This window comes from Kalmanozyma brasiliensis (assembly GCF_000497045.1).
Source record: "Kalmanozyma brasiliensis GHG001 unplaced genomic scaffold PSEUBRA_SCAF1, whole genome shotgun sequence".
Taxonomy (NCBI): domain Eukaryota; kingdom Fungi; phylum Basidiomycota; class Ustilaginomycetes; order Ustilaginales; genus Kalmanozyma; species Kalmanozyma brasiliensis.
Window position 1 is genome coordinate 198,713 of NW_015961948.1, and position 12,962 is coordinate 211,674.

General features: G+C 58.8%; 5 protein-coding genes across 5 annotated transcripts; 2 read left to right on the top strand and 3 right to left on the bottom strand.

The window, feature by feature from the left end:
* Window positions 1-35: 35 nt before the first annotated feature.
* Window positions 36-1,577, top strand: PSEUBRA_000087 (Transmembrane protein; the record flags this gene model as incomplete). The annotated part of the gene is made up of 1 exon (XM_016435714.1): window positions 36-1,577. The coding sequence occupies one exon, from the start codon at window positions 36-38 to the stop codon at window positions 1,575-1,577; it is 1,542 nt and encodes a 513-aa protein (XP_016294701.1).
* Window positions 1,578-1,847: 270 nt separating this feature from the next.
* Window positions 1,848-4,025, bottom strand: PSEUBRA_000088 (Aromatic amino acid lyase; the record flags this gene model as incomplete). The annotated part of the gene is made up of 1 exon (XM_016435742.1): window positions 1,848-4,025. The coding sequence occupies one exon, from the start codon at window positions 4,023-4,025 to the stop codon at window positions 1,848-1,850; it is 2,178 nt and encodes a 725-aa protein (XP_016294702.1).
* A 786-nt stretch (window positions 4,026-4,811) lies between these two features.
* PSEUBRA_000089 (NAD-dependent epimerase/dehydratase) lies at window positions 4,812-8,151 on the bottom strand (the record flags this gene model as incomplete). Its single annotated transcript, XM_059464440.1, has 2 exons — window positions 4,812-5,944; window positions 6,276-8,151. 2 exons carry the CDS (start codon window positions 8,149-8,151, stop codon window positions 4,812-4,814), a joined length of 3,009 nt encoding a protein of 1,002 aa, XP_059320939.1.
* Window positions 8,152-8,642: 491 nt separating this feature from the next.
* PSEUBRA_000090 (uncharacterized protein) lies at window positions 8,643-9,431 on the bottom strand (the record flags this gene model as incomplete). The annotated part of the gene is made up of 1 exon (XM_016435745.1): window positions 8,643-9,431. One exon carries the CDS (start codon window positions 9,429-9,431, stop codon window positions 8,643-8,645), a length of 789 nt encoding a protein of 262 aa, XP_016294704.1.
* A 1,606-nt stretch (window positions 9,432-11,037) lies between these two features.
* On the top strand, window positions 11,038-12,348 carry PSEUBRA_000091 (uncharacterized protein; the record flags this gene model as incomplete). Its single annotated transcript, XM_016435730.1, has 1 exon — window positions 11,038-12,348. The coding sequence occupies one exon, from the start codon at window positions 11,038-11,040 to the stop codon at window positions 12,346-12,348; it is 1,311 nt and encodes a 436-aa protein (XP_016294705.1).
* Window positions 12,349-12,962: the final 614 nt, after the last annotated feature.

The following is a 12,962-nucleotide window of genomic DNA, read 5'->3' on the forward strand; positions in this document are numbered from 1 at the left end:
CGGCCGCATCCACTCCACGGACGACCCGGTCAACAATGGCGTCTCCACTCTCATCCTCGCAGACGACGCCTTCGCGCAACCCAGTGCCGTCGACACTCACCAACCTCCGCGCCTTCGTCAACGACCCGCCGCTCCCGCCGCCCGCCCGCATCCCCGCCCGCGCATTCGCCATCGGCTACTCGGCCAACGTCGTCCTGGATGGTCTGCTCCCGCTTGCGCTGCGCAAGAAGCCGGCGCGCGAAGCTCTGCGTTCGTTCTTCGCGCTCAAGTCGCTGCAGTCTGGAACCGTTTTGGCACTCTTCTCAGCGCTGTATAAGGTCTTGCTCACACGGCTGACAGCGATCCGGCTGCACCTGCTCTCCAAAACTCGAGCCGCGGACGATGTGGACGACAAGCGACTCGTGCGGCTGCTGCAATCTGTGAGCCTCGTAACGTTCAGCGCGGCCCTCGCAGCAAGCAGTGTGTTGGCCGCCTTCCCGATCCCCTCATTGCGTCGGTCGATGGCTCTCTGGCTAGGCACCAAGGCCATCGAGAATCTCTACACCCACCTTCGCTCTATCAAATCCCGTACGGTGGCATGGATCCCAAACTGGATCGGTGGCGGCTTCTTCTACGCCCTCTCCAACGGTCAGCTGCTATGGACGTTCCTCTTCGAACCTTCCTGCTTCCCCACTTCCTACGGGCGGGTCATCCTTGCACGAAGCACGTCCTACATCCCTCCTCGACCTGCCGGGTTGCCAACCTCCATCCCGTGGCCCGCACCACGCGACATCGCCGACACCATCGCCACCCTATCCACGCCCACGTCGACCTCTGCGGCGTATCCGGGATTCAAAGCGCCCGTCCTGTCCGGGCTCACCCCTGCCAAATACCCCACCACACGTCATGCGCTCATCAACCCGATTCTCGACTACGCCCCGGCACATCCCGCACACACGCGTCTCCTCTGCGCCATCTTGCACCCAACCGAACCTTCCTGCTCCCGCAACTTCCTCTCGTTCTTCGCACGCGAGTGGCAGGCGTCCGCCAAGTTCGTTGCAGCATTCACAGCGCTGACGCAACTTCTGTCGTATAAAAAGGTGTTGAAGGATCCCGAAACGGCGCTGTTCAGATTCGCTTTGGCCGTGGTCCAAGGCGCAACGGTGATTTCGGGATCGATTGGTACGGCGTGGGGTCTCACATGCTTTTTCCAGCAATACCTGCCACGAACGTTCCTCCCCACGACACGCTACTTCTTGAACGGCTTCCTCAGCAGCGTGTTTATCTTAGCCGTGCCAAAAGCGAGACGGGCGCAGCTGGGAAGCTACGTGACACGTCAGAGTTTGGATGCTGCGTGGGGCGTCGGGAAGCGCCGAGGCTGGTGGAACGGCGTCAGGCAGGGCGAAACCGTACTGCTCGCGCTAGGATTGGCCACCTTGACAAGTCTGTACGAGACCAGACCCGAGGCCGTGGAGAGCAGCGTTAGGAAGAGCATCGGTTTGCTGGTGGGCAAGAGCGCGAGCGCGGATCGCGAGAAACAGATGCAGCTGCAGTGGAAACCACAGGTGCCGGACGAGGAGGAGAAGAAGACCCAATAGCCGCCAGACCGGATGTACGATTTCACGGAATGCCAGTCTTTGAGCAGGAGTTGCCGATCCTTTTGAGGCTGCCTGAGAGGCTGTCGAAGCGGCCGTGCGATGGAAGAAGGTTGGCGCGCAGGACACGGTTTCTTCGGCTCACTGAAAAGCATGTGCGGCGGCGAAGGATGCCAAAGCCGAAAGTCGATGGCTCAAAGACTCAGGCTCGCATACGCTCACACGGGCCCTACGATCGCTCTAAATCATTAACATTCTCACCCCCCGCCCTCGTTACAGATCCTTCTCGAGCTCGCTGAGCATGTTGTAAAGCTCGCCGTCCCTGATACTAGCATAGATGACCGAGACATATCCACCCGTCGTGTTCCACTGTTCGAACTCGCCCTTGAACTCGTTGAGGTTCTCCTTGCCGTGCATCGGGACACCCAGTGTCTTTCTGACAAACTCGTAGGCCCTCTTGGTCTTGCCGAGGAGGTGACTGGCATGGCACGCGTAGGGATTGTCCAGGAACTCAACGGTCACGTCACGGTAGATCTTCTCCGTTCCCAGAACGCCGGCGGCACGCCACTTGACGATGTTTCGCAGAGGGTCGGCACCGCCGCCGCTAGGGAGCTCGGAGAAGTACTTGACGAGCACCGACGAGGCGTCTTGGAAGGTCTCGATGAGTCGATCGCGCAGATCCTTGGACGAGGTCTCGTCGAGACGCTTGCTGAGCTGCTTGAGCACCAGGACGGCGATCTGCTGCTGCATGGCCTCGTCCATCCACTCGTTGAAGTGGCTGTGGAGCGAGGCGAGGATGAGAGCGGGTAGCTGCTCGGCGACCTTGTGCTGCAGAGCTCGGATGTCGAGCGCCTGGCATAGCAGGTATAGCGACCATGCCTGGATCATCGAGAGACACTCGACGGCTTGCAGCGTCTGCCTGCCGCTGATGAGAGCCAGGGAGTTGATGGCTTGGTTGCCCATCTCAGCACACTGCACGTGCGTTGACACCGGGTTGCCCAGGAACATGAGCTCAGAAGTGACGGCGGCAAGCGCAATGTCGATACCCTTGGCGTGGAAGTTGAGCGAGGGATCCGGGGTGGAGGCCAAGTTGGCGGGCAGACCACGGTTCATGGCAGGGTTGACGAGCTCGGTCATCTGCTGAAAAGTCATCTTGCCCATGGCGCACAAGGCCAGCCTGATCTTCTCGACGGCGTTGGTCATTTGCTGGGCTTGGAAGTTGCCTCCATGGTGCATGCGGCCCTCGCCATCGTAGGGGTCGATCATTGGGTTGTCGGTGGTGCTGTTGATCTCAATGTCGACGGAACGTTTGGCGTTCTCGATATCCTCGAGCCCGGGTCCGACCCATTGCGATGCTGTGCGAAGCGTGTATCGGTCCTGACGGAGCGTGCCATTGTCTTCAGAGAACAAGACGTGCTTCTCGTCTTCGAGGTGCTCTGCGAGTTTGGATCCGGAAAGCAGAGAGCGGATGAGCTTGGCGCTTTGGACTTGTCCAGGATGAGGGCGGGCGATCTCGTGAATGAAGGGAGCAAAGCTGGCGTCGGTACCCTTGAGAGCTTCAACAGCCATAGCAGTGGTAAGCTGGGTCAAGGTCGCCAGCCTGTCAGCTTCGTAGGTGGCCAGACCAGCAACGGACGCTGAGAAGGCGGTACCGTTGAGCAAGCCGAGCGCCTCCTTGGGCTCGTACTGGACCGGAGTGATGTTGTGCATGCGACACGCCTCGTCGGAGGTGACTCGGATGCGCTGGCCGCTCTTGTCGGTGACGAAGCAGTAGATGCCGCGCTGACCGGCAAGGGCACCTGCTACGTAGCTGAGGGGGCTGAGATCACCGCTGGCCGAGATACTGGACCGGACGGGAACGACAGGAGTGACGTTGTTTTCGAGGAAGAGCTTCTGCATTTTGTCGAGCACCTCCCATCGCACGCCTGAGTGACCACGCATCAAGGAGCTGAGGCGGACCACAATGGCACCTCTGACCCACGCCTCGGGCATGATGAGGGAGGACTCGGTGTCAGTCAAGGGCAGCGCAAAGGGTGCTGAGCTCGGCTCGCCCGTTGGGAAGGACGAAGGGACGGGAAGGACACCACACTGCTGCATCTGGAGCAGAGCGAGCTGAAGGGCGCGCGTGTTGGCGGTCCTCGAGTCAGCCGACCCACCAAAGCCGGTGTTGATACCGTAGATGGATTCGCCGCGGTTGAGCTTGGCAACCAGAGACTGGACAGAGTCATCGATACGCTTGCGGGTCGCTGCAGATGGATCAAGGATGGGAACATGACCGTATCGAGCCGAGGCTACGAGGCCCTGGATCTTGAGATTGTAACCATCGATGATGACCTGGTCTGTACGGAAGGAAGAGGCCTTGCGGACCTTGGTATCTGAGGGCTGAACCAGAAGATTGGGACGAGTGGAAGGCTCGGCGGGTGCGGGGAGCACGTCTGCGGTAGGTGCCATCTTGTGATTGTGTGTATGAAGTCTCCGTAGCTGAGGACGAGATGTGCGCGAGATCAATCAAGAGCAAGTGATGATGGATGGAAGAGGAAGGGATAGTGCTGAGCTCGGATCCTCTCTTATACGAGCTTGACCAAGCTGACCCCTTGTCGAGCAGCGGAGCAGGGACCCACACCTATCAGCAGCTGTGCAATCTGTGACAAGCCCCCACAAGCTCCGGCCAACGATGCCGAGCGTCGACTGTGCAAGGTCAGGGCTACTTTTACATTCAGGTACGCTCCCACTACGCTAGGATCACCGCCGCCTGCTGACGCACAAAAGTGACACAAAGGGGGAGCGGAGTAGCCGATGATAGCCATCCTGGCTCGGCAGCCGTTTCACTTCAGGGTTTGCAAACACATGCACGCATCTGCAGCCGATTTGTGGAGAAAACCGAGCCAAAAAGCCAAAAAGGCGAGGGTTCAGTTTCGGGTGTCGCGCTTTTATCGGTCACCCTTGCCAAGTCACGCGGCTGCCTGCTTTCCCACGGCGAGCGTTGTTCCGTGACCGCCTCTTGACGCCGCTGAGACAGCACGTCGGATGGTCCTGCCGATATGTCAATCGCGATCTGGATCAACTGGCTGAGCCCGATCGGTGAGATCCATCACAGTCTCGCCGGATGGCGACTACGATGAGCGTCAAACACATACACACCGGGGAACACGCTCAGCTGGCTTCCATGATCAACGACAAAGAAAACGGTGTGGTCATAACGGACATTGGGTGTCACATTTACATGCTTCTTCTCGACTACTGCTTCTTCTGAGCAGCAAGGTACTCCTGAAACTCCCGCACATTGGCCTCGAACCCACCCTCATCCACCTTAAACCCGATCCCCAGCGCAAAGCTGTTATCGAACCTAGCTGGGAACGTCTTGACGAGCCTCTCGCACACTTCGTCCTTCTCAAACTTGATCAGTTTCACCGCTTCGTCTCCGGCGACCTTCCTCAGTGCCTCGACTTGGTCATTGACGCTGACCGTGAAGCCGGGGAGGTTGACGGCGCGGGAGTACTTGGGGAAGCTGTCGGCGGGGATGTCTTTTGCGATGGCCAGATTTTGCAGGACCATGGAGGGGGATGAGATCCACAGTTCGGTGCTTGCCAACACCGGATCGTCGGCGTTTTGACCGATAGGGCAGGTTGCCTCTAGTCCTTGGAGAGGTTCGCGGATGATACCTGAGACGAAGGCGGTGGTGGCAGCGGCGGGGGCACCCGGTCTCACCGTGATCGTCGGCAGTCTCACCGCTCGACCATCCACAAAGCCTTTGCGGGAATACTCCGTCACGAGGTACTCGCACATCACTTTGGCCGTCCCGTAGTTCGACTCTGGCCGCGGATACGTGTCTGGTGTCACCACCTCCGGTAGCTTACCCCCAAATACACCGACGGAGGAGGCAAAGATGAACTTGACCCCAGGCACAAGCGCCCGCGCCGCATCCAAGAGAGATTGCGTGGAAACAAAGTTGACCCGGAAGCCAAGGTCCCAGTTGTCCTCGGCACCTTTCGACATGATGCCGTGCAGAGAGTAGATGACCGAGGGCAGACCGAGGGGGGTGCGGAAGATCGAGTAAACTCCAGCGGGCGTGGTCAGGTCCGCTGCGAGACAATGGCTTTGGACGCCCGCAGTCTTGGGCGCAGGAGGAGTTGAGACGTCGACGAGGATGAATTGGAACGTCTGCTCCGGCTGCAGTCGTACCAACGTATCAGCGAGGAGCGAGCCAAGGAAGCCGCCGGCACCCGTGATGAGAATCGTGGTCGCCATGGTGGTTGGCTTTCCAAGCAGTGATAGGATCTCGTCGTCGCAGTAGCTGAGTGAGGAGTTGACTACGAATCGATCGTCGAGGTCGGAGGTGTTGTTGGTGGTCCTGTCCAAGGCCACGAAGCCTGTGTCGTGAGGATAAAGCGGGAATCGAGCCTCGAGTCGAGAGCTCGGTCGGTGTTTTACGACCGCCGAAGCCGCGACCAATTTGCGGGGTCCCGCTTGACGTGGGGGAATTCAGAAACGCGGGGGAGCAGACTTCGCACGCGCCAGTTTCCTCAGCACATCGTGATTTGTGCACCACTTTCTTTCCCCCGGTCTTCCTCGCTCTCTCACCATGTTTAATATCGACGATGAGTGCAATGCGAAACATCAAGTGCAATCAGAAGACATAAAATGCAGATTGCCAGCCTCGACGTCAAGCTCCCAGCTGTAGCGCGCTCCACTCGGCCATACTTCCCTTCGCCCGCGTCGTATGATGCGCCCCCTTGACCGCGCTATGAACACTACTCGCATCGACATCGTCCTCGCTCTTCGCGATCACCCCGCTCTCCGTGCTCGCATCGTTCAACAACGGCGCCATCCTTCCCGAGGCGTTGCGCTCGTTGATCGGCGCCTTGTCACCATCTGGCTTCTTACCGTCCTTCGCTTTGCTACCCCATCCTCCACCGCCGGGCGTCTGGATGACGATCCTGTCCCCTCTTCCCATCGGTGTCGTATTCTTGCCGCTGAGATTGATGATCCTCGGCGCGGCTTCTTCTTCCTTCTCACCTTCGCGCACATCCCCATCCTCCTGCCTGCGCCGCTTGATCCACAGATTCATGCCCTTCTTTGCGCTCTCTCCGCCTTCCAATCCATACGGTTGAAAGACCCGCCTCTCGCTCAAAATCGACACCTGAATGCCCGGGCTGAGGAACTCGATATCCCTCACCACCCCGTCTCCACCCCTGAACTCGCCCTCACCCCCCGATCCGTCTCGCAGCGAGAACTCGCGCAGCACGACGGGATACCTCCTCTCCATGATCTCGGGATCGGTAATTCGCGTGTTGGTCATGTGCGTATGAACGCCCGATGTGCCATGCCAGTAAGGTCCGGCGCCCGAACCACCCGCGATCGTCTCGTAGTAGCCAAATCCTTCAATGTGGTTCCCCTCCTTGTCCTTGCCGCCGAGGCCGAAGGTGAGGTTGTTCGTGTCGCCCTGACTGGCGGCTGCTGCGTTGAAGGCTTTGAGCACCACATCGGTGATGCGTTGGCTGGTGAGCACGTTGCCTCCGACGACGGCGGCGGTTTCGGACGGATCCAGGAGCGAGCCTTTGGGAATGCGAATATCGATCGGCGTCAAGCAGCCCTGATTGAGCGGGATGTCAGACGAGACCATGGAGCGGAGACAGTAGATGATCGCACTCGAGACGACCGATCGAGGACAATTGAAGTTGGCCGCCACCTCCGGACCCGTACCTTCGAAGTCGAATGTTGCCGAGCCTTTCGCTGTATCGATGTCGACGCTGAGCTCGATGGGCGTTCCATCGTCCATGTACTCCACTGCATGCAGCTTGGTCCCCTGTCGTTCGGCGACGTTTCGAAGCAGCGACCGCACCGCCCCTTCCGCGTTTTTGCGAATGTACTCCATGTACCGCTGAACCATCTCCAGCCCCCACTCTGCCACGAGCATATGGATCAGATTGATGCCCTTCTGATTCGCCGCGATTTGCGCCTGCAAGTCGCTCTCCACATCTCGGAAGCACCTTGTCCCAGAACAGCCGGGATACTGCGCCGGCTCTTCCAGCATATACCTCTCCAGTCCCTTCCGGTCGAACTTGCCCTCGCTGACGATCTTGAACGACTTGATGCGCGCGCCTTCCTCAAACAGTGTCTTGGACGTCGGCGGCATCGATCCTGCTGTGATTCCGCCAATGTCTGCATGGTGACCTCGACTAGCGCAAAAGAAGATGATCTCGTCCGAGTCTTCGGCGTGGCAGGGCGTGATGCATGTGATGTCCGGCAGATGTGAGCCGCCAGCGACGGGCATGTTGGCCATGATGACGTCGCCGCGTTTCATCTTTTCGCCGATCGAGGCGAGGTGATCGACCTGAAACTTGACTGCGAACGACATGGAGCCGAGATGGACGGGCAAGTGCGGTGCGTTGGCGACGAGCGAGCCGTCCGGGCTGAAGAGGGCACAGGAGAAATCGAGTCGCTCCTTGATGTTGGTCGAGATTGAGGTCTGCTGGAGCGACTTGCCCATGGATTCGGCGACCGACATGAAGCGGTTGGCGAAGAGCGAGAGCAAGATGGGGTCTGGCCCCGCATCCTGCTGATTCTCTTTGGTCATTGTGGACTGCAAGCTAAGCCTTTGTCGCAGGGGATCGGCACCACAATGTGTGAATGAATGAAAGAGGTCAAGAAGGTGGAAGCCAACCGTGCGCGTAAGATGTATGCACCTCTTCTCGGTCTCTGTCGCGGCTTTCAATCCGGCCAAATTTCGACTTCTCACTCAGCTTGGGTCACGCGATCGCCGATTTCGCTTCCTCCTCATCAAATGGCGTCGAGGCGCCTCGCCTCATTCACCCCTCATCGTTTGGTTTTCTCCCGCCGCCCAGACGATATTCGACAGGAGCAGGAATAGCATGACGTCCTAATGAATGTTAAGTAGTAGTCGAAGTATGGACAAATCCGGGAAACGTGGAATGAGAGTGATTGTCCGGTATGCGAATGAGTACGTGGGGTGCAGCAGGCTTGCGGCAGGGTCTCATGGTGAAACAGCATCGGCTATATGCAGTGCGAAGACCTCATCAAGACTGCGGTTGCTTCGGCAGCATCGAGCTAGAGAAGACTGCCGACGCCGAGAGCGAACGCAGCAGCGGCAGCAAGAGAAAGCGTAGTAGCACTACCACCGAAGCTGGAAAGGGCGCCGCTGCTACTGCCGGACGAGGCGGAGGGCGAGGAGCCACTGCGGGTGCTGGTCATGCTGACCGAGCCGCCAGTTCGCGAGCTGGTAGCACCCGAGCTAGTGGGACCTGCACTTCCTGAAGTCCTGGTCGTGGAACCGGAAGCAGCGGCGGTGGACGAGCCGCCGACCTGCGTGCTGCCCGAGATCTGTGCAGTTCCACTGACAATCGAGAGCGGCACGTCGTTGGACGTGGTGCTGTTCTTGGTGATGTAGATCTTGTCGGTGTACGACTGAATGTCTTGGTTCTGCACCGAGATGGCACGCAGCGAGGTGTAGTTGCCGGCATTCCACGAGCTGGGGACGGTGAAGACGAAACCACCACACTGAGCACCGTTGGGACCGGGGTTGCCGTAGCCGGCGCCGGCATCACAGGTGCTCGAGACGGCAGGAGCAGTGCCGATGTTGTAGGCGACGTCCGAGTTGTTGTTGGTCATGAGGTCGACCTGGACGGTGCCGCTGGGAGGGTTGGCCCAGTTGACCTGGACCTGTGTGCCAGGCACCCAGTAGATGGTGCATTGGTAAAAGTCGCATGCAGGGTTGTTGACGACGAGCTGCGAGTTGGGATCCTGGTACTGTCGAATCTGGAGGTTGGAAGTGGCCGCAACCAGCGCCGGTGCAGCCAGAGCGGCGACCACGGCCATCGTCTTTGCGAGAGGAGCCATTTTGGATGAGGGTATCGAAGGGTCGAGAAGAGTGAGGACTTGATATCGCCAGCAAGGAATCGATGAGAGATGATGGTGGATGGGCAAGGAAGGAAGGACGGCGGGGAAGGAGGTCGATGCTGAGGGTCCGGTTCGATGGACGGTGAACAAAGGGAAGGGTCTGAATTTGAAAAGGGGTCGTTGCTCGAGATCGCGAGTGGGAAAGGGTCTCTTCGAGTGAGGTGCATGCGTGCGGCCGAGCGTGCCAAGCAAGCCGAGGTGCGGCGAAAGCGTCAAACGGCGGAACGGCGAAGACGGCAGCAACCCACATGAATGAAACCGCGGCATCCCGTCACCAAGGCGAGGGGCGATCTGCGGTTTTTCTTCTAAATTTGGAGATCTCTCCAGCTGGAACGGAGCATGTCCAACACTGACTCAAGGCGGGAATGCATGATTACTGAAGCGGCTTCTGTCTCTGACGCCACGCGCTAACAAACACACTCTCACACACGCACACATGCTCGCAATGCTGTCGATCTTGACTCTGAGAAATCTTGATATCATCGGGAAAAGTGTATTTGCTGATGCGCCCATCTCCTCAACACATGCGTGTGGCAAGCGGCGTCACAGCCATTTGCCCCACTCTGCTGGCGTTCATGACAGCGTGCGGGTAGGGGGCACGCAGCTCTGAGAGCCCACGACTTTGTACCGAGGGGTGCTGATGCGGGGTTAGACCCTTTAGGAAAGGCAAAGGCTCGCTCCTATGTTGTGGTAGAGTTGGTCTTTCGGACTGCACCTCGGCGATCTCGGGACCTCAATTCCTTCGTTTTGCCGTGAGGATGCCGCTCAGAACAGAAATGTCGACGGCCCCTGACTGTTCACTTTACATGCACAGCAAGCCAGCCCACTCTGCTTGTCCCCTCATGTTCCTCTGAGTCGGTGCAACGGTTGTTGGCAGGAGAGAGCCTCGCGAGTCAGTGCTTGGGCCTCAAAAGCTGTAACACAGCGTTAGATTTAAATCGGGACGATCGCCGGTGCGCATCTGCGAGATCCATCCCATTTTTCAAAAGCCTGAGCCGTGCCGCGCCTGGAATTTGCTCGAAGCTTCGCGGCTGAAATGCGAATCTGCCCGCTTTTGCTTCCAACGAGTTCCAACAGCCAAATTTTGGCTCAGACTGCCATTTCCAACGCCTTCTGTGCGCGTCTTTGGCCATCCACAGCCGTCTCTGGCAGTCTTTGCTCTTCGCTGATCCGCCAAGTTGATTCTCGGATCCAGGGTCCAACGCAGCTCAGGCACAGGTTCGGAGTTTAGGCTCCACCTGTCAAACCCTTCCACGCAAGCCGCTACGTCAACTGAGCCCATATCCGCAGTAAGGCTCCGCTGTCTGTGCGCTCGAGGGGCGTCGTCATGCTGCGCTGCCTGTGCATTGCTACAGCGGTGTGCTTCATTCTTGCCTGCTTGACTTGAGACCTATATAGCGTAGCCCTCCGTCCATCTCTTCTCATCCCCACTCCTCATCCAGACATACAATAGCACTCCTGTCCCGAGATATCAGCGATCTACAAGCCACTCTACGCCAACATCACCCCGAGCACCTTCCCATCGCTACCCATCTCTGCATCCACCATGGAGTTCTTCTTCCCCGCCGACGTCTTCTCCGCTTACCCTCGTCAGGGTCCCTCGAACCGCGCAACCTCCTTCGGCGCCGGACCCTCGACCAACGTCTTCAACGGCTGTGGCTTTGACAGCCACCCTCTCTTCGTCGATGCCTTGACTGATGCAATACAGCAGGAGCGCGCCGCTCACGCTCGGGCTCACGCTCAGCGTGCAGCCCGCGCCGAAGCCGCTCGTCGTGCCAAAGCAGCCGCTCTCGCCGCTGCCGCTGCACGTCGCGAAGCTGAAGAGCGCCGCGCACAGGCCTACATCGAGCACCTCCTCGCAGTCCAGCAGCGTGAAGCGCAGCGCAGGTACCACCTCGAACAGCTCCACCGTCAGCGACAGGAGGCTCAGCGTCGACAGCAGTACGAAGAGTACCAGCGACGAAAGGCATACGCCATCGAGAAGGAGCGCCAGCGCATCGCTGCTGCCAAGGCCGCCGAGGACCAGTCCGAGCCGCTCTTCCTTGCTCTCGAGGATCTGATCCTGGGTGGTCTCAACGGGTTCTTCCGCAGCCTCCAGCGCGATCAGGATGACGAAGAGGACCACGACGACCATGTCGAGCTCGCTCACAAGAACGACACCCAGCACCAGACCACCGCTCTCCCTGGTGCCACTCAGGCTCCCACGATTGATGTCAAGGGCAAGGGCAAGGCTCAGGACAACGACAACGAGCAGCCTATGGAAGTCGACAACGCCGACAAGACCGAAGCTGCAGCGCCCATGGAGACCGATCAGGACCCCGAAGAGGTTGGACCTCTTCCCACCACTCCTACTACCGAGACGGCTGCTACCCCTGCGCCTAGCGCAGCACCGGCTGTTCACACTCCGGCAAAGACCGAGCAGGTGGTCTTTTCACACACTTTCCCCGCCGACGCCAGCTTCGATAAGACCACCGTCCGCGCCGACCAGATCAACGTCTCGGTCGACGAAGCTCAGCGCAAGGTGACTGTCTCCGGCCTTTGGAACGACCAGCCGACTATCTCCGCCGATGCCTCGCCTGCGCGCTCTGCCAGCCCCACTCCCAGCGACAGCTCCTCCCGCCGTGGCCGCTCCCGCTCTCCCAAACGAGCCCGCGTCTCGGACGTCGACGAGAACGGTGAAGAGATTGTCAAGCCCGAGGCAGACGAGAACGAGGACGACTTTGTTGAGATCAGCTTCAATCGTGCTGAGGAAAAGGTGCAGAAGGCCTTTGATCTCCCCGAGGGGGCCAACGTCGAGGACCTTCGCGCCGAGCTCACCGATGAAGGCCTCAAGCTCTTCACTACCGTCTCTGCTTAGATAGTCCCTCAAGCGCATTCCATGAACCCTGATAGTTGTTCCTGTCCCGCATCATACCATTCGTGTACAAAGATCTCTTCTCAAGCATGCAACTTCATTCCCCGTTCCTCTTAGAAGCCAGTCTGAAATTTCGTTTGTGATAAGCTTGCGTCGTTGCATGCGCGCTAGAAATGTGGCGCTCCCAGTGTTACCGTCGGCTCTACAGATTCAGCGTAGCTTCGCATGTTTCCGGCGGATGGAACGATAGCTGGCTGTATAACCGCGTGGAAGGAGCTGGGTTGCAGTCTGAGATTGAAGTCGGATTGTGAAAGGCCGAGCTGGGAAGATGTGGTCGCTCCTTAGCGTCGCCCACAAGCGAGCTGCGTAGAGTAGTGAGCTGAACCTTTTCTTAGCTTCGTCCATGAGAGCGCTCTGGGATCTGCATCTTATCGAGATTGCGAGGTTCCTGGGCTCTGCTCCGGGCGCAACAGGGCAGCAAACAGCTGAGCCTGCAGTCACCGCATTTCAGCGCGTGTCCAACTCGGCCAAAATATTTTCCTTATCTCTTTAGCGAGGCTTGGACTGCAGCCTGTCGAATTTCGCCCTACGTCAACATCGTCGTCCCCATTTGCTTG